This window comes from Vulpes lagopus, chromosome 22 (assembly GCF_018345385.1).
Source record: "Vulpes lagopus strain Blue_001 chromosome 22, ASM1834538v1, whole genome shotgun sequence".
NCBI lineage: Eukaryota > Metazoa > Chordata > Mammalia > Carnivora > Canidae > Vulpes > Vulpes lagopus.
In genome coordinates this window covers 6,915,630-6,941,732 of record NC_054845.1, presented here as the reverse complement: position 1 = coordinate 6,941,732, position 26,103 = coordinate 6,915,630, and the positions used below count along the sequence as shown (strand labels likewise).

Here is a 26,103-nt window from a genome sequence, read left to right as displayed (position 1 = left end):
CTATCGTACATCTTATTATATATATATATATATATATATATATATATATATATATATGTATATGTATATATATGTGTGTGTATATATATATATATATATATATATATCAGTGGCATTTGCCCTAACTTGATTTTCTTTTTAGGTTCTGGACTTCAGTCTCTCCTGATTCTCCTAAAACTCTCCTCACTGACTCTTGTTCCTCAGTCTTATTTGCTGGATCTTCCTCAGCTTCCTTTAACTTTGGGGTTTTCTAGTGTTCAATCCCTGGACTTATTTTCCATCTAAATGCACTCCTTAGGATCACATTCTTGTCTTCATATACCATCTCTATAAGACTGCTCCCAGATATAGAAGTCTATCCCCTACATCTCTTCTGTTGTCAGGCCTGACAATTTTACTTGGATGTTTAATAGGCATTTCAAAACAGATTTTTCTAAAATAAAATTAACTGATTTTCTCTATCCACTCACCCCTTCCAGTCTTTTCCCATGTCTGTTGGCTCAAGCCAGATTCTTAAAGAGTCCTAGCAGTGTCATCCATTCTCTTATCCCATCTTCGTCTCTTATCCCAAATCTTATCCATAAATTTTCTTGGCCCCACCTTTTTTCTTTCTTTCCTTTCTTTCTTTCTTTCTCTTTCTTTCTTTCTTTCTTTCTTTCTTTCTTTCTTTCTTTCTTTCTTTCTTTCTTTCTTTTCTTTCTTTCTTTCTTAAGATTTTATTTATTTACTCACAGACACACAGAGAGAGAGAGGCAGAGACACAGACAGAGGGAGAAGGAGAAGCAGGCTCCATGCAGGGAGCCCGACGCGGGACTCGATCCCGGGTCTCCAGGATCACACCCCAGGCTGCAGGCAGCGCCAAACCGCTGCGCCACCGGGGCTGCCCTTGGCCCCACCTTTAAATATATTCAGGATCTAACCACTTTTCATGGCCTCAGTCTCTACCACTCTAGTCTAAATCACTATTTTTTTTTTAAGTGTATTTATTTATTTTAGTAATCTCTACACTTGGCTCAAACTCATGACCTCAAGATCAAGAGTTGCATGCTCTTTTGACTGAGCCAGCCAGGTACCTCCTAAGTCAGTATTCTAGCATAGACTACTGTAGTTTTATTTACAGACCATGGCAGTATTTTCCCAAACCCCGAACTGGGTTATAGTAAACCTAATAATTTCCGAAGACTTCAGTTTAAGATAGAGCCTGAGGAGTTCCCATATGCTTGCTGATATATGAGAGGATTTGGTTCTATAGAATATAAATTATTACTAAATTTGGGACACATGGGTGACTCAGTGGTTGAGCATCTGCCTTCCTGTTCAGGGTGTGATCTCAGGGTCCTTGTGGGAAGGCTGCTTCTCCCTCTGCCAATGTCTCTGTCTCTCTCTTGTGTTTCTGGTGAATAAATAAAATATTTTTAAAAATCATTAAATTTAATTCTGTAGTTAATAATGCTAATTTTAAAAACCAGGAAAGAGAAACTTCTCTATTTAATTGCATGCTCATGAAAACTAGACACAAGAATTGATTGTATGTCTTATAAAAACTGTATAGAATCAGATGATGTTTTCTTTCATTCTGGTCACTTAACACAGTTCCATCGTAATCAGTACTATGGGAATTACAGTGGATAGTAGAAAGGCCAAAAATGAAGTGTTTTTTTTTTTTTTTTTTTTTAATGATAGTCACAGAGAGGGGGCGGGGGCAGAGACATAGGCAGAGGGAGAAGCAGGCTCCATGCACCGGGAGCCCGACGTGGGATTCGATCCCGGGTCTCCAGGATCGCGCCCTGGGCCAAAGGCAGGCGCCAAACCGCTGCGCCACCCAGGGATCCCCCAAATGAAGTTTTAAGTGATTTATGTGCTTTACTCACCTAATGGACAATTTCTCAACCCTGAGTGACACATAGAATTTTTTCAAAGGAGAAAAGTACTTTTAGCCTTAATTTGTTATGGTATTTCTGCAAATTTACAAGTGTAAATTCTTAGGTTGGATAGAGCATCCAACTTTAAATATATAAAAGTATATTACAAAACATATGGAATACTTACACATCTTAAATACAAATTTTGTTTTGGCTTACGCTGAAGCACCTATTACTTTGATACTATAGTGTCTGCACTATGCAGGTTCTTCTATCATGGGCTATCTAATGCCTTGAATCACCTACTCCTTGAGGTGATTTTCCTGGTCTCTGAACTAAAATGGAAGCTGTGATTACTCTACCTCTAATCTTTTCTTCATTAATCTTGTTAGCATCAGTTAGAATAATATTTCAAATGTGATTGCAAATTTCGGGGATTGAAATCATGCGGCAATATCTAGCTATAGTTTCCCAGGTGATCCAAAATATACTTACATTAGTTAAATATGCACACAAAATTGAACAAAACCACAAAAATAGTGTTTCTTAGAACTCATAGATAGATGTCTCTAAGCCCAGTTTGGGAAGTATTTATATAATTAAAGCTGAAATTTTTTTATTTTAGATCTAGACAGAGAAGGCTTAGTGATTTTTCTCAAAAATAGTGGTGTATTCAAGACTCACACTAAAAATACATTGTGTGTATTTTTTTTTAAGCTAGGGCTTTTTAAAACTTTACATTGTTTTTAGCCAAACATACTTGCTATAAAGCAGGTATCTCTTAAGCAGAGTAATTTACTCTCATTTGTATAGAATAAGACTAAAACATTTGTTTACAATTTTTTTGTTAGAAATTTTCTAGTTATTTTTATGTGGGTATGTGAAATAAAGTTCTTTTTGCTTTATTAAGACCCCTGGACATACCCCTTCCTTAAGATGGGATGAGACACCAGGTCGTGCAAAGGGAAGTGAGACTCCTGGAGCAACCCCAGGCTCAAAAATATGGGATCCTACACCTAGTCACACACCAGCGGGAGCTGCTACTCCTGGACGTGGGGATACACCAGGCCATGCAACACCAGGCCACGGAGGCGCAACTTCCAGTGCTCGTAAAAACAGATGGGATGAGACCCCCAAAACAGAAAGAGGTACATCTAGGGGAATCTTCGTGTGTGTTGGGGTAAAATATTGATTTGATGAGTGGTATGTTTATAGAGGAAATCTGTTCACAGCTCTAGTCCTGGGTAGAAGGGTAAATTATCAGCCACTTTGGGGATAAAGAACTAAGGAGATCATATACCTAATTCTTTTGCCTTCTTGAAAATATAAAATTTACTATTTTAACCATCTTAACTGTACTTAAGTACATTCACCATTACCACTAATCATTTCTAGAACTTTTTCATCATCCTGAACAGAAACTGTATCCATTAAACAACTCCCCATTTCCTCTTCCTCCTAGCCCCTCGTAATCTCTGTTTTTTGGTATAAATTTGCCTGAATCTCTTTATTTTTTGTGTAAATTATTTAAAGCTACTTTTTGTTAATTCTTTATGAGATTAGTTGTGACAAGTTAAGACTTCATAGTACATGTGTTATATTAAAATTTTAAAAAGAATTTTTAATGATATGAGAGAGTGCTTATTCACATGTGGATGAAAGAAGCAGTTTAGAGTTGTACATGCAGAATAATCTTGACTATACAGAGAAATCAGAAGTAGCTCAAGACGCATGAAGTGGCTGTCTCTGGGTTGTGAGATTATGCCTGGTTAAAAAAAACTGTTTTCCTATTCCTTAGTGGTTACTAAATTTTTGTAGTCAGCAGGAAAGAAAGAAAAATCCAGGATAAATATGAAATGAAGGTTAACTCTTTAAATGGGTCTCCATTTTAAGAATATCCTGTTCTTGAACTTGACCAGTTTTAATACGTTAGCTCTTTGAGAATAAACAGTAATTTTTTTGACCATGGTTTAAGTTTTATATTTCTTTACCTTTTTTTTTTTTTTTTTTTTTAAGATACTCCTGGGCATGGAAGCGGATGGGCTGAGACTCCTCGAACAGACCGAGGTGGAGACTCAATTGGTGAAACACCAACTCCGGGAGCCAGTAAAAGAAAGTCACGTTGGGATGAAACACCAGCTAGTCAGATGGGTGGAAGCACTCCTGTTCTGACCCCTGGAAAGACACCAATTGGCACACCAGCCATGAACATGGCTACCCCTACTCCAGGTAGGAAATCTCCCATTAGAAAGAATTATTTTCCTAGAAATATTTTGATTTCTTTTTTCTCTGTGGTATTCTGTGTGCTATCAACAATTTTTAGCAAGAATAATGGATTATAAAAAGCTTTGATTTGCATTTATAATACAAAGCCATTATAATTGATGTTAACGATTTTATATCCCAAGGACCTATGTAATGATAAAGATTTGCACTATGGATTTTTACAGAAATTTCCTCTTTTGGTAGGTCACATAATGAGTATGACTCCTGAACAGCTTCAGGCTTGGCGGTGGGAAAGAGAAATTGATGAGAGAAACCGCCCCCTTTCTGATGAAGAATTAGATGCTATGTTCCCAGAAGGATATAAGGTAATAACGAATATCAGTGTGGTGATATTTAGGATGTGAATTTTATTTAAATGTTTTTTGAGAAAGTTATTTGGTCAAGTTCATACTGGCCTTGCCCAAATTTACTACAGCTATTCCATTCTTTTAGCTGTTTCCAAGTATATTTCAGTTCCAAAAAGTAAGAGATGAAAAAAAATGAATGATATGAAGCTTTTATCACTTTTGGAAAGTGAGAAATTTCAAGGACTTCTGGGACCATACTTTAAGAACTGCTGCCTTGGTGGTATGGAATAGCTCGCTGCTTTAGTTTATCAACAGTCCCAGGATTAAGCTCACATTAGATCATCATTACTTTACTTCGTGCCTCACAAGATTTTGTATACTTAAGTTCATGGGTTGCAAATGAACACAGAAAATACTCTCAACGATAGCAAGTTGAAGTTGGTTTTCAATTTTCTACCTGGGACTCAGGAACCATTTGCTGATCTAAAGGTAGCTTGTGGTCATATAGTTGGAACCTATGACGTCTAGATGGCCTTTACAGAGCCTTATGTTGCCAGTGCCTGCTGCTTTTTTGAGTTTGTATATATTTGATTTTCTCCTTATTAGGTTTATATCAGAATGTTTTAAGTATGCATGAATTTTTGCTATAAACTTATAGCCTCCATAAAATGTGGGTATAGACACTCTACAACTTACTGTTGACTGAATGTCTTCTCAATTGCAGTCACTGATTTCCTTAATATCAATAGGAGAGAAAAGTCCAAGTGAATCTTAGGTGAAGTTTTTGGTTTAATCAAATGTCATATTTTATAGGGCTTTGGTAAATATTTTACTTTTGGTTTTTATGCATTTAGTTTTATGCATTTAACTTATTTTTGTCAAGCAACTTAAATATTACGATTTTTTGCTTTTATAAAAGTGCAGAGATTAATGTGAATGGTTTTTCATTTTATTAAAATTAACCCTTTATTTGCATTTTGTGAGTTTACTTCGTTTATGACATACTGGCTCACCAACATGTTTATATGGGTTAATGTTTGAAAGTGATTAGAATTTTATGAGCCTGCCTCAGGTATCCTCATTTTCCCACATTCCTAATGTATTTAATTAGCAGATGAGAAATACGAATGGTTGTCATACAGATTTTAAATACAAGGTAGAAAGATGGGATCAATATTAATTCTTGTTTCCAAGCAAAAAGCTTCTAGCTAATAAACTGTAAGATGTTTTAAGTGCAAGTACTATTCATTATGTTACTACTTTACAATCCTAAACTATCTTTTAACTGTATTAGGTACTTCCTCCTCCAGCTGGTTATGTTCCTATTAGAACTCCAGCTCGAAAGCTGACAGCAACTCCAACACCTTTGGGTGGCATGACCGGTTTCCACATGCAAACTGAAGATAGAACTATGAAAAGTGTTAATGACCAACCATCCGGAAATCTCCCATTTTTAAAACCTGATGATATTCAGTACTTTGATAAGCTTTTGGTAAGTGTAATAGAATTAAAATACTACTTTTTATTTAGGACTTAAAAATCGCAAGATCTTAATCTACCTTCGCATTTTCTTTCTTTTCACTATTAGGTTGATGTTGATGAATCAACACTTAGTCCAGAAGAGCAAAAAGAGAGAAAAATAATGAAGCTGCTTTTAAAAATTAAGAATGGAACACCTCCAATGAGAAAGGTAAGTACCAGTTCACTAAATCATTAGGTTCACTATAATTTTATGTTTAGAAATTTAAAATTAACCTCTTCATCTTTATCAAGGTCATAGTATAAGAGAAAGAAAGGCATGTGGTATGAGAGATTTAGCTTTTTGATCAATTATGTGCTAATAAGGATGTTGAAAAATGAGATTCTCCTTTTTGTTCTCAGGACCTTTAAAACATGCTGAAGACACTAAGGTAATTAGTGGAATTATGTGAGGAATTACATTAATACATGTAATTTGAAGATGGGCAGTCCTTTAGCAGACGTTAAGAAGGAGTTTTTTATTGTAACCTGTGGCTCTATTCTTTACCAAATTATCCTTTTTTGAATTAACTGAAAACATCGAACTTGAGTCACAGGAGTTCAAACTTCAGATAATTTGATGGGAATGTACTCATGCTACTATGTGTAAGGTGTCTGTGAAACTTACACTAAAAAAATTAAGTTATAGAAAATCATGGAGTAATTTGCTTATTCAGAATGCTTTTAATTCTAAAGGAACACCTCTTACTCTTTTTATCCCCCAGGCTGCATTGCGTCAGATTACTGATAAAGCTCGTGAATTTGGAGCTGGTCCTTTGTTTAATCAGATTCTTCCTCTCCTGATGTCTCCTACACTGGAGGATCAAGAGCGTCATTTACTTGTGAAAGTTATTGATCGAATATTATACAAACTTGATGACTTAGTTCGACCATATGTGCACAAGGTTGGTTGTTTTCCTCAAATAGTGTTATTACTGGTTGAATATTTTGTAATATAAAAGGAATTCATGGATTTTTAAAACCAGCTTTTTTGTGAAATTTTAAAAATTCTGCAAAAGTAATAGCTGATGTATGCATTCACAGTAAAAAGGGAAATTTCACCCTCCTGCAAGACACTGAGTTAACCAAAACTAAATTTACATGTCGTCTTAGACCCTTTTCTTTGCACAAACATACATCATACATATACAAATGTATATGTATATATGTAGAAGGAACTTTATGTCATCTTTACCTTAATGGGATTATATTAATAATTTTTTCTTTCATTTCTTTTTATTGGTATTACACTAAGATGAGAAAAGATGTGTATCTGAAGCATACCATTTATTGTTAAGGACCCATCTTTTTGCTGGTGGTAATAATGGTTTAGAATTGTAAAATGAAGATTGATGTATACAGTTACTATCTTAAAATGTTGACTGTTAGCCTATAGATTAATAGTTCTCCCCAGTTTTTATATATCCTGAGATTGCATCATTAAAATTTTTAATTTGTCCCTTGATTAACAAAGTACCCTGGTAATTATAAATTTCCTGGTAAAATATGTTTTGTATGCTTGTGTGTTAAGTAACAAATGCTCTATAATTTTTCTCTATATTTAATTTTGTTACATGAGTATGCCATTAGTAATTGATGTGAAAATGTAGCTCTTTTTCTTTTTCAGATCCTTGTGGTCATTGAACCATTGTTGATTGATGAAGATTACTATGCTAGAGTGGAAGGTCGAGAGATTATTTCTAATTTGGCAAAGGTATTTACATTACATTATATTTCTAGAGAAGAAACTTTTATATCCACCAATGGGATTGTTTGGGTATAGAAAGAAAGAATTCAGAGTTAATGTTATTAACTGATGACTGTTCTTTTTTCTTGACTTTTTAGGCTGCTGGTCTGGCTACTATGATTTCTACCATGAGACCTGATATAGATAACATGGATGAGTATGTCCGTAACACGACAGCTAGAGCTTTTGCTGTTGTAGCCTCTGCCCTGGGCATTCCTTCATTGTTGCCCTTCTTAAAAGCCGTGTGTAAAAGCAAGAAGTCCTGGCAAGCGAGACACACTGGTATTAAGATTGTACAGCAGATAGCTATTCTTATGGGCTGTGCCATCTTGCCACATCTCAGAAGTTTAGTTGAAATCATCGAACATGGTAAGTTGTAATACAACTTTGTCTATCTTTTTATAAGACAGGTATCCAGAAATTTGGGCTACTGATTTGGAGAGATAAATGGAAGGGCTTCAGCTACATCAACACATAGTTTATGATGGGATTTGTAACATCTAAATTAGAGGCTGTGATTCACACTGGCTTTTTTGCCTCATTTTGTCTAATGTGAACAGATTCTGCAGTTTGATTAAATGATGAGGTTGTGGAAATTACGAAATGTCACTTAATAGTTACAACCCTTGTTTGGTTTTCTAGGTCTTGTGGATGAGCAACAGAAAGTTCGGACCATTAGCGCTTTGGCCATTGCTGCCTTGGCTGAAGCAGCAACTCCATATGGTATCGAATCTTTTGATTCTGTGTTAAAGCCTCTATGGAAGGGTATCCGCCAACACAGAGGAAAGGTAGGTTAACTAAATAGATTTTATTTTTCTTTTGATTTTTCTTCACTGAAGTTAAGGCAACTTAAATCTAATTTATTAATTATATGTATTTTTTATTTTAAAATAGGGTCTGGCTGCTTTCTTAAAGGCTATTGGGTATCTTATTCCTCTTATGGATGCAGAATATGCCAACTACTATACTAGAGAAGTGATGTTAATCCTTATTCGAGAATTTCAGTCTCCTGATGAAGAAATGAAGAAAATTGTGCTGAAGGTAATTGTTTCAAATTTTTGTCCCGTATTTGTTTCTGTAAATTGGGTGTGTTTCATGGTTCAAAGAGAATGTTAACGTTAAAACAACTATTGTGTGTTACAAGACCAATTTTACTATTATTTTTTATCCTTTTAGGTGGTGAAGCAGTGTTGTGGAACAGATGGTGTAGAAGCAAACTACATTAAAACAGAGATTCTTCCTCCTTTTTTTAAACACTTCTGGCAACACAGAATGGCTTTGGACAGAAGAAATTACCGACAGGTAAACTTTTATTGTAAAAAATATTTTCAAGGGGTGCCTGGCTGGTTCAGTGAGTAGAGCATGTGACTCTTGATCTCAGAGTTGTGAATTCAAGTCCCACATTGGTCATGGACCCCACTTTTTAAAAAGGGTATTTATTTATTTATTTATTTATTTATTAAAAGATTTATTTATTTATTCATGAGAGAGACAGAGAGAGAGAGACACACACACACAAGCAGAGGGAGAAGCAGGCTCTATGCAGGGTGCCTGATGTAGGACTGGATCCCGGACCCCAGGATCTCAGGATCACGCCCTGAGCCAAAGGCAGATGCTCAACTGCTGAGCCACCCAGGTGTCCCTAAAAAATATTTTTTAAAAATGCTTTTAACTAATTCTTCAGCCAGAGTGAATAAATGTTAACGTTTTTTTTTTTTTTTTTTCTGGTTACCTCATAGTATGTGCCTGATTGTGAAAGGAAATTGATTTTAGTCAACCATTTAACTTCCGTTTTGATTTTGCATCCTAGGATAAATACCCAACTATGAATTAATGTCTTTGTCAGTTAAATGAAATGCTTAATCTGGCTAGGAAAACATGATTACAGTCTAACCTTAAATCACTTTGACTTATACTCACATTTATGTTTTTTGGTCCCCTTTCTCTTAAGGGTTTTAAAACAGGAGTTAAAAAGAAAAAAAAAAAAAAAAAAAACAGGAGTTAACTCTTCTCAGCATTTTTGCAGACCTGAATATATCTAAAGGGTTTTTTTCCTTCTCTTTTTAGTTAGTTGATACTACTGTGGAGTTGGCAAACAAAGTAGGTGCGGCAGAAATTATATCCAGAATTGTGGATGATCTGAAAGATGAAGCTGAACAGTACAGAAAAATGGTGATGGAGACAATTGAGAAAATTATGGGCAACTTGGGAGCAGCAGATATTGATCATAAACTTGAAGAACAGCTGATTGATGGTATTCTTTATGCTTTCCAAGAACAGACTACAGAGGTAAGGATACTAATTACTTTGGCAAATTGCTGCTGACTTTCATATTTGTAAAACACATTACTTTTCAAGCAAGTAATTATCACTAAAATGTAATTGGATTTAAAATTTTTTAAATGTTCATGTTCTCATTCCAGTTGTCTGAGGAAATACGCTTATGTAAATTTTTAGATTTCATTTTGTTATATTAGTATTTTTAAACTATTCAATCACAAACGGAATTATCTAGTTCTCAGTGAATGTAGTTTAAAAATTTAACTTAGCTTTTTTTTTTTTTTTTTTTTAAGGACTCAGTAATGTTGAATGGCTTCGGCACAGTGGTCAATGCTCTTGGCAAACGAGTCAAACCTTACTTGCCTCAGATCTGTGGTACAGTTTTGTGGCGTTTAAATAACAAATCAGCAAAAGTCAGGCAACAGGCAGCTGACTTGATCTCTCGAACTGCTGTTGTCATGAAGACTTGTCAAGAGGTAAACTTTTGTATGAGGTTCTTATTTCCTCACCATATAGTTTCATGTAAATGGTAACATTTTAACTTTTTTTTTTTATTGTTATTACAGGAAAAGTTGATGGGGCACTTGGGTGTTGTTTTGTATGAATATTTGGGTGAAGAGTACCCTGAAGTATTGGGCAGCATTCTTGGAGCACTGAAGGCCATTGTAAATGTAATAGGTATGGAAATTGCTGGTCATGTAAGAATTTTTTTGTTTTGCTTTTTAAACTTTTTTGTTGAAAGTAAAATATAGAATTATATTTAGGAGTTGAGTGATTTCTAAGATTTTGTTTTTTAAGCACTTTAAAATTAGAGTAAAGTCAGGATGTCACAATAGTCTTATTTCCTAAAACTCATTTATATTGTACTTTAAAAAGAGGACTGTAAGAGAAGTGGGAATAGTTACAACTCAAAAAACTTTGAAGTCCAATGGAATAGAGAATCCTAATAAAAATAGTTTCTCACCAGAAATGTATTTGGGGGGTAGGGTGGGAGGAGACAATGCTGAAGTTTTAGTTTAGTTTTAGAACAAAATATATATTTAACCTTGAATTAGTAAATGATTATGGCAGGTTTTTCTGTTTGCTATTATGTTCCAGTAACATAACCAGGGAGAAAGTGAATTTTTCAAGTTGTGGTCTCATTTTTATATCTAATTCTTTATCCATTCAGTTTTCAAACCCAAAGTAAAGATATGAGTACATTACAAATGTTCTTGGGTATGGAGAGCGAAGATTTTATTATTTAAGGACATTATGATGAAGCAAACAAATGGTCTCTTGTGTTTAATCTTTCATTGCTATTGAACATGACTGTTGGGAAAGTAACTTCTCTTTGGTTCAGAGGAGCCAAAATAACCTAGCAGGAGGTCAGAATAGCTGGCTGTGAGAGCCACTTTTTCTCATTTTATTTAGTAAGGGGTTTTTATGCAATATAGGAGATCTTTGAACCATTGCATTTACATATAACCCCCAATCTAGCCCTGTCTTCTATACTTGATTTGCCAAAAATCAGTTACTTGGCCACTTGTGGGGCTCTGGTTTTCAGGGAGTTGTAAACCATATTGTTGATCAGGGAAACATGGGAAAAGCAATGGAGAGAGAATCAGAACAAGCATTTCTAGTTAGAGCAAGAGCCCCTGCCAGCTGCCTCCTTTTTTCTCTCTTCATAGGTGTAAATACCATCCAAGTATGCCCTGCATTGCAGGGAGACTGGAGATCTGTTTGTTTTGCAGTTAAAGGGTAAGGGGGCCCTTCCTGGAAAATTTTGCTTTAATTTACATGTCTACCTCTGGCTTATATTGTTGTGTATGGCCGGAACATAAACTGTCCCCATATTTAAATGTGAGTGTACAAATACATTTCAGAACCAGATAAAACTTTTTTTTGTTGTTGAGTATCCATCATTCTTTAAATCACTTCACTAATTTCTTTCATTTCTATGCATAATCAGAAGTTTTAATGAAAAGTTAAAAACAATTCTGAGTCTGGTCAGAATCTGGGGCTTTTTCTTTCCATAGGCAGCTGTAAGTTTATATATATGCCTAGTCATGTGTATTACATTGCTAAGTAAAAGGTAAAATGAACAAAGGGTATTGTTCAAAAGTTTATTGATAGTGTATTGACTTCTATTAAATAGGTATGCATAAGATGACCCCACCAATTAAAGATCTCCTGCCTAGACTCACCCCCATCTTAAAGAACAGGCATGAAAAAGTACAAGAAAATTGTATTGATCTTGTTGGACGTATTGCTGACAGGTAAGTAGATTACCTAAACATTTTTATGAGCTGTTTGGTTGGTTGTGAGCTTTTGGTTTTAACAGTTAGCCACTTTTTATTCACTGCACATTTGTTTAATATTGTTAATAGAAGTATATATGATAAGACTACCCAGTGAAATTTTCAGTGAAATTTCAATTTAGATGGTAATGAAGAGGTGGCAATATAGTTTTAAGATTAAACCATCCTTTCTGAAGAGTAACATTTTTTTATTTAATGCTTAAACTGAGTAGGTAATCATGTTTTGAGAATTGAATTTTTGTAAGATTACCTTCTAAAATTTCTTGTTATGGAACAAATTAACTTTTTTTAAATAGGGGAGCTGAATATGTGTCTGCAAGAGAATGGATGAGGATTTGCTTTGAACTTCTGGAGCTCTTAAAAGCTCACAAAAAAGCTATTCGTAGAGCCACAGTCAACACATTTGGCTACATTGCAAAGGCCATTGGGTGAGTATTATTTATTTTTATATATATGTTTTTAACTTTATAATAAACCCATTGTGTTGAAAAACTTGTTTCTTAAGTAATCTCTAAAGGCATGGTATGAGTAATGCAATTGAGAAAAAGCACATTTAACCGATGACCTTTGATATTTGAGATGTTTTCTTAAATTTCAAATTGAATTAAAATAGAGCTTTAGGTTTTTTTTAAAAAGTATATATATATATTTATTTATTTTTAGAGAGTAAGCATGGTGGGGAGTGGCAGAGGGGGAGAGAGAGAGTCCTAAGCAAATTTGGGGCTCAATCTCATGACCCTGAGATCATGACCTGAGCTGAAATCAAGAGTCAGACACTTAACTGACTGAGCCACCCAGGCACCCCTAGATGGAGAGTCTTATATTTTAATTTAATCACACCTCATTTTCAGAAAGGGAAATGGTACCATCTTTAGAATCATTCTAAATTTTTGTTGGTCTTTTTCAGGATATTTTTTTTTATATGTTATGGCCAGTTCTTAATAAAATAGCATAATTTAAGTTTCATGTTCATGCTTTGTGTGTGTTTTTTTTTGTTTTGTTTTAAGATTTTATCTGAGAGAGTGCAAGCATGAGGTTGGGGGAAGGGAGGGGGTGGGTGGGGGAGCAGGGAGTAGATTCCCCAGTGAGCAATGAGCCCAATGCAGGGCTTGATTCTGGGATCCTGAGAGCATGACCAGGGCCAAAGGCAGACACTTAACAGACCGAGCCACCCAGACACCCCAATACTTTGTGTTTTAAAAATATTTATCTAAGATGAATCCACAAACAACTGAAATTGTAACTGTTAGATAATCTATGGTTATTTACTTCCACTTCCTCAGAACCAAACTAGAAAAAAATAGTCATTTTAGAAAATGAGATACCATGTATACATGGGGCTTAATGACAAAATATTTTCTTTTTCTTTTTTTTTTTTTTTTGACAAAATATTTTCAAGTGGTAAAACATAATAAAAGTCAGCTTAATTAGAGTCTCCTCACCCCTTCACCCTCTTTTTGGTAGCAGTAATTATTTCAGCAGTGATATATTCAAGACATTTGCAGTGAGTAGCTTTTATGTTTTTTTTTAGCTCCTGTGTCTTTCCAAGTTTGTGGTAAAATAAATTCTGGAAGAAGTATACGTATGTAATAAGGTATATGGGAGAGAAGATAAGGAAAGTAGATCTTGTGTGTTGGGGCATGAGAGACCACAGTTTGGATATTGCCTAGCTCTAGTGGCCATGTTTTGACCATTCTAGAATTGTTCAGTCTAAACATTTAATTAAGCTTCTTTATATTAGGAAGTTCATTAAAGACTGAATCCACGGGCGCCTGGGTGCCTTAGTCTGTTAAGCATCTGCTTTGGCTCAGGTCATGATTTCAGGGTCTTGGAATTGACCCACACATCAGGCTCTTGGCTCAGCTGGGAGCTCAGCGGGAACCTGCTTCTCCCTGTTTCCCCCTCTCCCCAAAATCTGTGCATGCGCTCTCTTTCTCTCTCTCTCTCTCTCTCTCAAAATCTTAAGTAAAACATGTTTAAAAAATATGAACCCATTAAATTTTTTTCTTCAAAAGATTTTTTAATTTTTTTAAAATTTTTATTTATTTATGATAGGCACACAGAGAGAGAGAGAGAAACAGGCTCCATGCACTGGGAGCCCGACGTGGGATTCGATCCCGGGTCCCTAGGATTGCGCCCTGGGCCAAAGGCAGGCGCTAAACCGCTGCGCCACCCAGGGATCCCCAGATTTTTTAATTTAAATGAAATTATTGGGATGCCTGGGTAGTTTAGTGGTTGAGCGTCTGCCTTTGGCTCAGGGCCTGATCCTGGATTCCTGGGATCGAGTCCCTCATCAGGCTCCTTGCATGGAGCCTGCTTCTCCTCCCTCTGCCTGTCTCTGCCTCTCTCTCTCTCTCTCTCATGAATAAATAAATAAAATCTTAAAAAAAAATAAATGACGTTCTTCAGTAGAAACAAATGTCAATGCCAAATTACTTTAGAGTGTTATAAAATTACAAAGTTCCCAGTAATTGTTTAATGTACAGTTTTTCCTTTGCGTTTTTTTTTCTTTCCAAAAAAAGATTTGATACTTAATCTGACAGTTTGCTGACATACTGCTTTTTTTCAGCCCTCATGATGTATTGGCTACACTTTTAAACAACCTCAAAGTTCAGGAAAGGCAGAACAGAGTTTGTACCACTGTAGCAATAGCTATTGTCGCCGAAACATGTTCACCCTTCACGGTACTACCTGCCTTAATGAATGAATACAGAGTTCCTGAGCTGAATGTTCAAAATGGAGTCTTAAAATCACTTTCCTTCTTGTTTGAATATATTGGTGAAATGGGAAAGGACTACATATATGCTGTAACACCATTACTTGAAGATGCTTTAATGGATAGGTAAGTGACCCAAATTCAATGCAAGAAAGTAGTTTTCTTTCTTCCTTTATGTTAGAACTTATTGGAATAATTATTATATGACCTACTTATGGTGCAGTTAAGGGGAATACTAGCCTGGATTTTTATGAAAACTGAGTATGATTATTTTTTAAATAATCTAAATGTTATGCAGTTCCCCACATTTTCTCATCCAAGTGCCTCCTCCCCTTTTTAACCCTTATTCTTTCATATCTTTAGACCAAATACATTTTGAAAAGCAGTAATTGATAAACTTTTGTTTTCAAAATTAAAGTCAGATATAAATAAAATTAGAGGAAGTGATGAGCATGAGCTTATTGGTGTGGCAAAGAGACCTGATCTTTTTAGCCTTGTGTTATTTATTGGATGCGAAGCAAAGATTTCCAGTAGTCCTTTGAACTACTGAACATAGCCACGCTGTTCCCATTTTAGGCCCCCAGTTGTGGAGACAGTGGTTACTGATGCAGTACTACTGCTTGAATTGTTTGTCAGATTCCTGGTGCCTTTAACAGTCTAGACTGACATACAGCTTTAAACACAAAAGTAATTAAGAATGTACGAAAGGTCAAGGTCCAAGTAGTAATGGAAATGACTGTTTGGGTTCTTTTATTTTTCAGGAAAGATAAACTATTCAAATTAGAGCCAGTTCATTTACTTTTGTGTACAGATTAAAGTTACTCATTCATGACCTTCCAAAAGGGAGACTTAATAGGACTCAGCAAGTTACCACAAGGTATAAGTACAAGGCACAGAACAAGAATCATTCTCTGTAAAAACTGGCCACGTGGGGGGGCCCAGTAAATCAGGAAATTGTTCTGATTCCTTAGTGAGGTGTGCCCAAACATCATAGTGTAGCCTTTGAAGTATGTGACCTGAAGTTAAAAATTATATTCTGTGTACTATTAAGTTGATGTCAACTCATCGAAAATTACTAAATGAAAAGAAACAATATTTGGGAAGTTTATTAATGAGGAATACTGCTTTGCAATGAGGTCTAATAGATGAAGCATTATTATAGTGAAAATAAGAAGAAATAAAGATACTAGTAAGTTCAGTGTTTTTTTTCTTAAACCTTTAAGGTATTGTTACTACCTTTGAAGTCAAAGAGTGTGAACTTGTTCTTATACCCACCATAAACTTATCTGATGCTTGTACTCAGTTAAGTAATTGTAGAATAAATAACTCCGTGATCTGTCATAAGTTCGGTTAACGTGGGAGATGATAAAATTCTTATTATGTATGTTTGAAAAAATTTTTGGTCCTTCTCTCCAAATTGCATTTTTGGATGAAACTTAAAATTTTTAAGGGAAAGGATTTAATTTTAGTTACCTCTTATATACCAGGATTGAATTATTTTCAAATCTATTAAATTATAGAATTTAAAATGAGATATGACTTATTCATATTGAAGAGTCCTGTATTTTCTCTTTAGTAGCATACTAAAATGTATGCTGCACATGGCTCTCTTGCTCAAATTTCTTTCAAAGGTTAATTAGGAAATACGGTTTATCTTGGAACCACAGTGAGGTTTGAGTCATTAACGTTCTTGTTAGAATCCTGTCATTCTAAAGGCATTCTATATCGGATACATGAAGTATGAGGTGACTGCGCTGAATTTGTAATTTAGTTTCTAATTAGGGCAGGCAAATATTTGTAAAACTATGACTATATCTTAACATAGAGCTTTTTTTCCCCACCCCATTATAGGGATCTTGTACACAGGCAGACGGCTAGTGCGGTGGTGCAACACATGTCACTTGGGGTTTATGGATTTGGTTGTGAAGATTCACTGAATCACTTGTTGAACTATGTATGGCCCAATGTGTTTGAGACATCTCCCCATGTAATTCAGGCAGTTATGGGAGCCCTGGAGGGCCTGAGAGTTGCTATTGGACCCTGTAGAATGTTGCAGTATTGTTTACAGGTAAGGTTAAGATTTTTATTTATTTTTTTTTTTTAATTTTTTTTTTTTTTTTTTTTTATGATAGTCACAGAGAGAGAGAGAGGCAGAGACACAGGCGGAGGGAGAAGCAGGCTCCATGCACCAGGAGCCTGATGTGGGATTCGATCCCGGGTCTCCAGGATCGCGCCCTGGGCCAAAGGCAGGCGCCAAACCGCTGCGCCACCCAGGGATCCCCAGGTTAAGATTTTTAAAGGGTTACTCAGTGGGAAAAAAAAAATTCAGTTGAATTAGTAAATCACTGTTCCTAATTATCAGTAGGGTATTTTGTACCATACAGGAAAACAGTTGTAGGGGGAGGAGAGATTACATTTGTCTTTGCTTGTGGCAGTTTTGTACATTTTTTAGGTTTTTTTTTTTTTTTCTCTTAAGGGAAAATGTTTGGAATCATACCTTTGTGGGTTTTTTGTGGGTTGTGCTAAGGTTCTGTATGTTATTGAAAATTGAAATAATATATAGTTTTTAATTATCTTAGGGTTTGTTTCACCCGGCCCGGAAAGTCAGAGACGTGTATTGGAAAATTTACAACTCCATCTACATTGGTTCACAGGATGCGCTCATAGCACATTACCCAAGAATCTACAATGATGATAAGAACACCTATATTCGTTACGAACTTGACTATATCTTATAACTTTATTGTTTATTTTGTGTTTAATGCACAGCTGTTTCACCTTAAACTTGCTTCGATTTGGTGATGTAAACTTTTAAACATTGCAGATCAGTGTAGAACTGGTCATAGAAGAAGAGCTAGAAATCAGTAGCATGATTTTTAAATAACCTGTCTTTGTTTTTGATGTTAAACAGTAAACGCCAGTAGTGACCAAGAACACAGTGATTACACACACTATACTGGAGGGATTTCATTTTTAATTCATCTTTATGAAAATTTAGAATTCATTCCTTGTGTTTAAAGGGAATGTTTAATTGAGAAATAAACATTTGTGTACAAAATGCTAACTTGTGTGTGTTTTTTGAACATGACTTGTAAAATGCGGAACTTTGATAAAGTATTGGTTTGTGTAGAATAAGTGGCTTAATTTTATTTTCTGTTACCTGGTTTATAGAAAGTAGTTAGCAGAATATAAACTATATAAAGTGATGGCATCTTTGTCAAATTCCATTGTTCTGTTGATAATGACATTAAGAAGAGTAGCTTTGGGGGTATTCACCTCAAACTAGCACAACCGTTCCATCACCATAGAAAATATAGCACCTTTGCTAATCTGTCTTGCATAATACTATTTTGTACTTACATAGCGCCTTTCATCTCTTGATTTCTCAAAATGCTTTATGAACATGTTTAGGAGAAGTGATTCAAATTCTAACTCTTGAATCTGTGTTTAAAAAGTGGGGAAGGTTTCTACTTTAAAACTGCTTTCTACCTAAGTATTGCTAATAGAATAAGACAATCTTTGGGCTCTTTTCCCATGTCATAAGCCACTACTCAACAATGTATTCAGTAAATACTTGTTGAACACCTACTGTATACCAGCCACTGTGCTTAGTGTAGGGGATGCAAAGGTGCTTTTGACCTGCCCCTTGCCCTTAAGAAATGCAGTATAATGGAAAAGAGGAGATGCATCCAGTTAAATATTACTTATGTACTGTTTTATTACACAATGGCAGCAGCTAAAATGTCTGGGTTTGCTTAAATCTATAGGTGTCAAGCATACATTGAGACTTTAATTCTAGAGGAACCAAGCATTAAGGCAGTACTTAACTATGTTTTGGCAATGACCTTAAATATATTTTCAGTTTTTCCTAATTTTCTGACCAAAAACGTCTTCATTTTAGTCCTTTTACTACTCATAGCAGTTTTGTCTCCTTCAGTAAGTACTTTGGTGAACTCTAATGAGAAATGAGATTCTGCAGCAGGGTCAGCATGGGATGACTCTGCCAACGTAAGTAAAATTGTTCCACTGGGACGAGGAGGTTTGTTCCTCCAACTGTTAACACTTAAGGCTTCCTGTTTTGGAGGCTTACATGACAACCTTTGTAATTGGCTAACTTTTACAAAATTAATACTGAGCTAATATTAGCTGACTTTAGGCAGAATTTGTAACTCTTTATTGTTCCTTGTGTAACAAAACTTTGTGACAACATGTCAATGTATACTAAAATTTCCCAAATCATCTTTTTATTCCTGAAGTTTTTGTAATAATCCCCATGTAACTACATCTTGCTGTTCCCTGTAATGTCAAATGACCTTCAGTAATTTCTAATCATGAAAATTGAAAACAGGTTTCAGAGCCAAAATTTAGTTTTAAACCAGTCTTGGAAAAACTAGTTGTATTTTTCCTTCAAGTACTTGGGTAACTTCAGTTTGCTTGGGCCCTGGCTATTTATGGAAAATATATCTGCTTTGTAGTGGCAATGTGGAGCAGAGGAGACTGCCTTACATGACATTTACTGAACAAGTAATTTGAAGACAGGTGAGGGAAACAAGGCTATGACCTTAAAGGATGGGACCAAATAGAGGTTCATAGACATATGAATAATCTTCTGTGCTTATTATTGAATCAGGAAAGCATTTTGTGACATACCCGTGTGAAAGACGCTATGTGAAGTTTTAACTATCTTTCAAAAGACTTTTTCTTTCGCACTTTCTTTTGGTGTTTCTTAAAGCCAAATTTAAGCAGGAAGAAAATGTTCTTAAGGGGTGACAATGGGTGGGTTTTCTGTGGGCTTTTGTTGGTTTTTCTGTGGGCCCTCTAATGGAATTGATCTCTTTGGCTGTTCAATTTTTTCATATTGTATTTTTAAAATTTGTTGTACGGTGCCCTGTGAGCATCAAGTACCACCAGATGAATAAAACTTATTATATCTAAAGTCTTAGACCAGTTTTTAATATTAGTTGACTGTATTGTTATTGTACTACATTGTTGTAGTTGTGCTATTTAAATAATGAGCTCTTTGGGTGGTTTTCCAGACAAATTTAATACTGAAAAACCAAAGAACTTTAAATCAACTAGAAAAGGCAGTTGCAGCCATATAGGTTTAATTGTTTAATTTTTTTTTAATTTTTTTTAATTGTTTAATTTTTTTGGTTTCTAGTGCCCCTTATACCCCATAGGGTAAAAGAAGTAGAAACTAGCTATTACAGAGTCTTCAACCTTGGCATTATTGATATTTAGGGTTAGATAACCTTTTTGTTGTGCGACGTCGTGAGCATTGTAGGGTGCTGAGCAGCATCCCTGACTTCAAACCACTAGATGCCAGCAGCACCCACCCCAGTTGTGACCAAAATGTCTAGACTGTGCCTCATATCCTTTGGAGGGCAAAACTTCCCTAGGTTGATAACCATTGAGACTTGTTTAGGCAGGACTTCTGTCTGATAAAATATAAAGCATTTCATTTTAGGCAGCATTTGCCTAGGAAGTAAATAGAAATACTATTTCACAAATACTTAAACACCTACCTTGAGTAAAGTGCCACATCAGTCTTGGGGAAAGCAAGCTGAGAGCATAGAAGATGCTGACTGACTTCTCTGGTCCTCAGAATCTTGTGGGCCAGCTGGAGTCCCGTGTAGTACAGGGAGAGTGCCAGTGGCTCGTTGTCCACTTGGAATGCAGTTGTTTCAAGCCTTGGTTGTTATCTGTGAGGTATGTGATCTGGCAGGAATAAGAGGGCAGCCAGGGCATGCAGATTTTCCTCCTTAAAAAAAAAAAAAAGGATAGGAAGCCATAGAATTTAAGGTGATCTGATAGGAGAATTTAGATTTGCAAGGCAGTCAAGGTTTATAGGCAGGAGGGAGTAAGTAAACTAGAGAGTATAGGTCAGGGACATTTCTAGGGTTCATGCTAGAAAAAGTTTCAGGATTCTTAATTTATTATTTTATAATCTAAAAAGACTATGAAAGGACATGCTTGTATATCATATTGGACACAGACTTTTTAAAAATGGCCTAATACATTTTTTTGGAAGGAGGTTTGTAACAAGTTAGTGAATAAGAAGCTCTGGAGGAGGCGTAATCTGAAGTCATATACTGGAATATGCCCGGGGAAGAAACAAATAGGAAAAATTGTTAATTGTTCCTATGTTTACACTCTAAACTTCAAAATTTTTTCAAATATTGAGAAAAGTTGGAAGAATAGTACAATGAACTCTGTATCCTCCACCTAAATTCAGCAATTAAAATTCTGCTAAATTGTCCTCCATACTTTTTAAAACTTTTTGTGAAAGTTTTCTATCAGTATTACTGCAGAAGAAATTTGAGACTATATAAAACGAGGCTGGCGAGCAAGAGAAAGCAGGTAAATGAATGAGTTTCTTGTGAGGTGTAGAGAAGTGGAAGTCAGGACACAAATGGATTTTCTTGTACAGGAAGAGAAACCTCTTTCCCTGAATCCGTAGGAAGACAGTGTGGTAAGATGTAGGTATGTAAAGTTGCCCATGACCTATCAGAGAGTAAATACAGAAACGGTTTTACTGCTACTTCAGGAACAGGTATACATAAATGAGGAAAATCAAACGTGCAAAAAATTCAAAAAAGTTTAAAACCTGATGAAGTTTAACAACTGGTATCCATTGTGTGTAATATGTACAATATGTAATATGCACCTGTGTCCTCTGCATAGTTTTGATCACGAGAGCAGAATGTAATTTACACGGGGAAGAAAATCACTTAGCGCTAACAGAATCACCAAGGAAGAACTGTTGATGTGCCAGATATCTAGACTATTGCTACTCAAAATTGTGGGCTGGAGATCAGCAGCATGGGTGTCACTTGGAGTTTCTTAGAAATGCAGATGCTGGGTTTCGCCCCAGACCTACTGCATGAGGATCTATGTTTTAGTAAGATCCTCAGGTGATTTATATATGTATTCAAGTTTGAGAAATGACCGTCTAGGGCACCACTCCATTCCCAATGTGGTAAGGTAACTCACATGGCTCATAAGAGGGATGGAAGTACTTACTGAGGTATAGAAGTAAGAGGGCCTAATGACACAGGCAAGAGATAATTACCCCCAGGATGGTACTTTATCTACTGAAACCTGGGGGAAATCAAGAGGAAGGGAAAAAAGGAAGGAAGCTTTTCTTTTGTTTTTGTATAAAACCAATGGCTTTTTCCAGTAAGGCTGTGCTAGGGACTAAATGCTTGTATCCTCCAAATCTCTTACATTGAAACTAATTCCTAACATATGATGGTATTGGGAGATGGAGCCTTTGGGAAGTGATTAGGTCTGAGGATGGAGCCCCTGTAAATGGGATTAGTACCCTTATAAGAAGATACATGAGAGCTGACCCTTTCTACTCTCTGCCTTGTCAGGAAAAGATGGTCACCTGTAAACCAGGAAGCAGGTAGGCCCACCTTCACCAGACACTGGATTTTACTGGCACTTTGATCTTAGACTTCTCAGCCTCCAAAGCTGTACGGAGTAAATGTTTAAGTCACCCAGCCTATGGTGTCATATTCTGCTATGGCAACCTGAACTAAGGCTGGTTAGGTCAATGCAATTAATAAAGCTCAGAGATGTATACCCACGTCGCCTCTCCTACAGACTAGTTGACCCTGGTTGTAGGAGAACTGTGGACTGAACAGAGCCATACAGCCTATTAAAAATCCTCTCCCTGCCTTTACCATGTCCCAAGGGAAGAGGAGAACAGGGAGTCAACATAGTATAGGTTTACCAGTTGGCTTTAGAGTTTGTCCTATCCAGGTTATAAATCCAAGTCCTGAATTCATAACCTCAGTATTACACTTGATGATTTTGTGACCTTCATCAAGTTGTTTGATCTCTGCTTTGGTTTCCTCATTGGTAGAATGGGGATAATAGTACCTACTTCAGTAAGTGGTGCTCCTGGTGAAGATTAACTGAGAGCATTCCTCCAAGGTAAAGTGCCTAAGTATCGTGTTAAGCAAATGCTGTTGATATAGTTTATTATTTTTATCATCATGAGGGTGGAGAGCTCTGTTGTCCTGGCTGAAATCGGAGGGGATGGAGATTAGTAGGTGGCTTGAGAAGAAGTTTGGAGACAACTTTTGAGGGAATAAGAGAAGGAACTCCTCAGGGCCATTTAAGATGGCCTGATAGTCCCATAGGATTGTAGAATAGTCTCTCGTAGTTCCACAGACCCTGTAGATGGAGAAGGTGTTCAGTTGGATTGATCCGCAGGTACAACGGAAGAAGCGAGAGGATTAGGGGATTGAGTGCAGTTGAAGTCTTGAAAGTACAGATTTGCTGTTCAAATCTTCAAATCACTTTAGAAAGAACTGGTGTCACTTGGGTTAGAAGCACACTCTTTAAATTTTATTTCTCTGAAGACAGTGCATGATTCTGCCTCAAATACTTTAATGAGATATGCAGTCCAACACATTTTTATTTTCTTATGGGCATTTTTACATTTTCATTGCATTGAATAATCTTGAACAAATGACCCATTTGGCTTTTGCATTGATGAAATCATACTTTTAAGGGGATTTGAGAAATGTATTCTCAACTGTGCAGAGTATCTACAACTTAAGTCACAAGGACTTCATTAGTTCATCTGTTTATTTGACATTTATTTAAATAACGATTACTAGGCTAGCTGCTGTAAGTACAGTTGAAAAGGTCCTTCCCTGAAAGATAGAGGAGAAAATATTGAGGTAACAGTAATAGAGGAGATAATGCCAACAAAGCTGCAAGTCAAGTTCTTGGTGAGTTCAGAGGACAGAGCTTCCTTCACGTCAAAGAAGGAGGAGAGAGTGTGGTTAGGAGCGAGCTTGAGGAAGAAGGCAAACTTAAACTTAATTTTTGAGGAAGAGTTAGAATTGCCCATATGGTGCTACAAAGGAAAGTTAAAGAACTTTGGCAAGGTAGCAGAAACTTGGGTTGTGTCTAAGAAAGTGTGGGTGGGTGGGCAGGCCCAGTGATGATAAATAGTGGAAGATCAGATGTAGCCCCAAGAAGTTATGTCCAAGTATGTCATATATCTATTCATATCTGAATCTCCTCCATCAAGAAAACTTCCTTCCTTCCTAGGTCCCCAATCCATCTTTACTAAACGAATGAATGAGATATATCTCATTGGCTTCAGTTTATGGAAATCTTCCAAGGCCATTCTTTAAACTTTATAGGCAATGAGTAACTACTAACAATTCAGCATTCATTTATTCAACAGATATTTATTGAAGAAGTCTTTAAAGGGAGATTAATATCCTTAGGTTCATTTCTTTGGTCCAAAGCATTGATTTATATAAAGAATTTATCCAGCAAGTGTTCTCAGAGCAGAATTAGTTCAGAGAATATACTCCAATTGATTAAATCATAGCCCTCACCCAACACACTTCTCTAAACTCCTTCAACTGTGACACTGTGGTCCCTTTGTTGGTCATTGCTGCCACACTAGCCCACCACTCCAGGATATGGGCCAATTATGGAAGGAATTGATATGAAGCTGGTTTTGTGTTCTTTAAATTACTTGCTTGTTTGCTTCTTTCCCTAAAAAGTCTTAACATTTTTTTTAATATCACAAAAGGATCTAGAATATTCTGTAATTTTCAGGAGGAAATGGTTTAGCAAAACTTCCAAAGAGCATGGCTAATCTGACTTGCAGTCTGAGGGGCTTCCTGGACATTTTCCACATGAAGAGTTGGGATGGATGAGCTGTCAGTGTTGTTTTTAGAGTGTGGCACTATAGCTCTCTGGCCAGTCACCCCAAAAGATCAAGTATGCATGTCGTAATAAGGTAAGGAAACAGAAGCAGTTAATGCTCTGCAAATTTTAATGATATTTCTGTCTCCACTCAAAATTATATATGGATCCAGCTTTTAATATTTCTCTTACAGGAAAAAAAATCCTCTTTTTGCTCTAATAAGGAAGTTGGTAATTAGATGCTAATGTTGTCATTTATCTCTGTTCAAAAAAGGCTATTATTAAAGAGGGTCAAGCTGTCTAGTCCCTTTGATGCAGTTACTGAATTCAGTCCTTGGAGGTTTACCATAGCATACCTGGGATCAATCTCTTCCTTCAAGGTTTCAAATGATTTGGAATTTCTGGGAGGGGGGGGGGAAGTGGGCTGAAAAGGGATGGATGCTAGCTGATTATGACTTGATATTATCTTGGGTAAAAAGTAAAAGAGCATGAAGGAAAACCCTGTTTGAATGCAATGCTGTTTTATTGTGTGCTGAAATTAATGTCTTGCTAGTTTTAACAATAATCACTTAATTAACAGGAGTATAGCAGAGAGAAGAGAATCATCCCTGATTTTGGCAAGATCCTAAAACTGTGAGGTATGGGCAAATAAAGAGTGTTGTCATGATTAGAACCTTGGTGTTCAAAAGGAAAAATGATGAAATCTACATTCATTCAATGAACAATTTAACAACGTGCCTTACATTTGATTAGTGCTTTATAATTTCCAAAACACATTAGCATCTACTTGCTTGTTTATTCCTCACAACAAACTTATGAGGTAGACATTTATTATGCCTGTTGTACAGAGGAGAAAATTAAGGCTCGGTGAGGTTAGGTGGCAATGCCATCATTTGAACCATGGCTGATCTGACTCCAAGCTGATGCTCTTTCCATTGATGCATCTATTCAGTGTTATTTTTTAAACTATTTTTAACTATTTGGGGCACCTGGGTGACTCAGTAGTTGAGCATCTACATTTGGCTCAGGTCGTGATCCCAGGGGAGGGGATCAAGTCCCATATCCAGCTCTCCACAGGGAGCCTGCTTCTCCCTCTGCCTCTGTCTCTGCCTCTCTCTATATCTCTCATGCATAAATAAATAAAATCTAAAAAACAGCCAATAAACTATGTTAACCATTGAAATTAGTTTCAACCCTGTTGTTCTGGACTAATGAGAAATATGTCTTTTTTTTTTTTTTTTTGATAGGTGTTATGTTCTTACCAAAATCCTTTAGGCCTGATAAAGTCAAAAAGTCAACAGGAGACCAGGAGAATGGAAAACCTTAGCATATAGAAATAAATATGTATTTTTAATGTTTGATAGAGAGTGAACTAAAAGGACAGAAAAAAAGAATGGAAAACTCTCGCCAAAAGGCTGTTCGC

General features: G+C 36.1%; 1 protein-coding gene across 3 annotated transcripts in view; it reads left to right on the top strand.

Moving 5' to 3' along the window:
• SF3B1 (splicing factor 3b subunit 1) overlaps window positions 1–19,932 on the top strand; it is a 62,614-nt gene extending 42,682 nt beyond the window's left edge. For 2 of the 3 annotated variants that reach the window (XM_041737148.1, XM_041737149.1), the window contains 19 exons: window positions 2,773–3,010; window positions 3,879–4,091; window positions 4,332–4,453; window positions 5,730–5,927; window positions 6,024–6,125; window positions 6,679–6,858; window positions 7,581–7,667; window positions 7,799–8,069; window positions 8,343–8,488; window positions 8,595–8,741; window positions 8,877–9,002; window positions 9,768–9,989; window positions 10,274–10,456; window positions 10,547–10,658; window positions 12,118–12,238; window positions 12,577–12,708; window positions 14,850–15,122; window positions 16,848–17,064; window positions 17,576–19,932. In XM_041737148.1, coding sequence (XP_041593082.1) covers window positions 2,773–3,010; window positions 3,879–4,091; window positions 4,332–4,453; window positions 5,730–5,927; window positions 6,024–6,125; window positions 6,679–6,858; window positions 7,581–7,667; window positions 7,799–8,069; window positions 8,343–8,488; window positions 8,595–8,741; window positions 8,877–9,002; window positions 9,768–9,989; window positions 10,274–10,456; window positions 10,547–10,658; window positions 12,118–12,238; window positions 12,577–12,708; window positions 14,850–15,122; window positions 16,848–17,064; window positions 17,576–17,734 — 3,249 coding nt within the window. In that variant the 3' untranslated portion in view covers window positions 17,735–19,932. Of the gene's footprint in view, window positions 1–2,772; window positions 3,011–3,878; window positions 4,092–4,331; window positions 4,454–5,729; window positions 5,928–6,023; window positions 6,126–6,678; window positions 6,859–7,580; window positions 7,668–7,798; window positions 8,070–8,342; window positions 8,489–8,594; window positions 8,742–8,876; window positions 9,003–9,767; window positions 9,990–10,273; window positions 10,457–10,546; window positions 10,659–11,650; window positions 11,721–12,117; window positions 12,239–12,576; window positions 12,709–14,849; window positions 15,123–16,847; window positions 17,065–17,575 lie in introns of those variants that run through there. The other variant, XR_005985004.1, reaches the window with a different exon arrangement.
• Window positions 19,933–26,103: the final 6,171 nt, after the last annotated feature.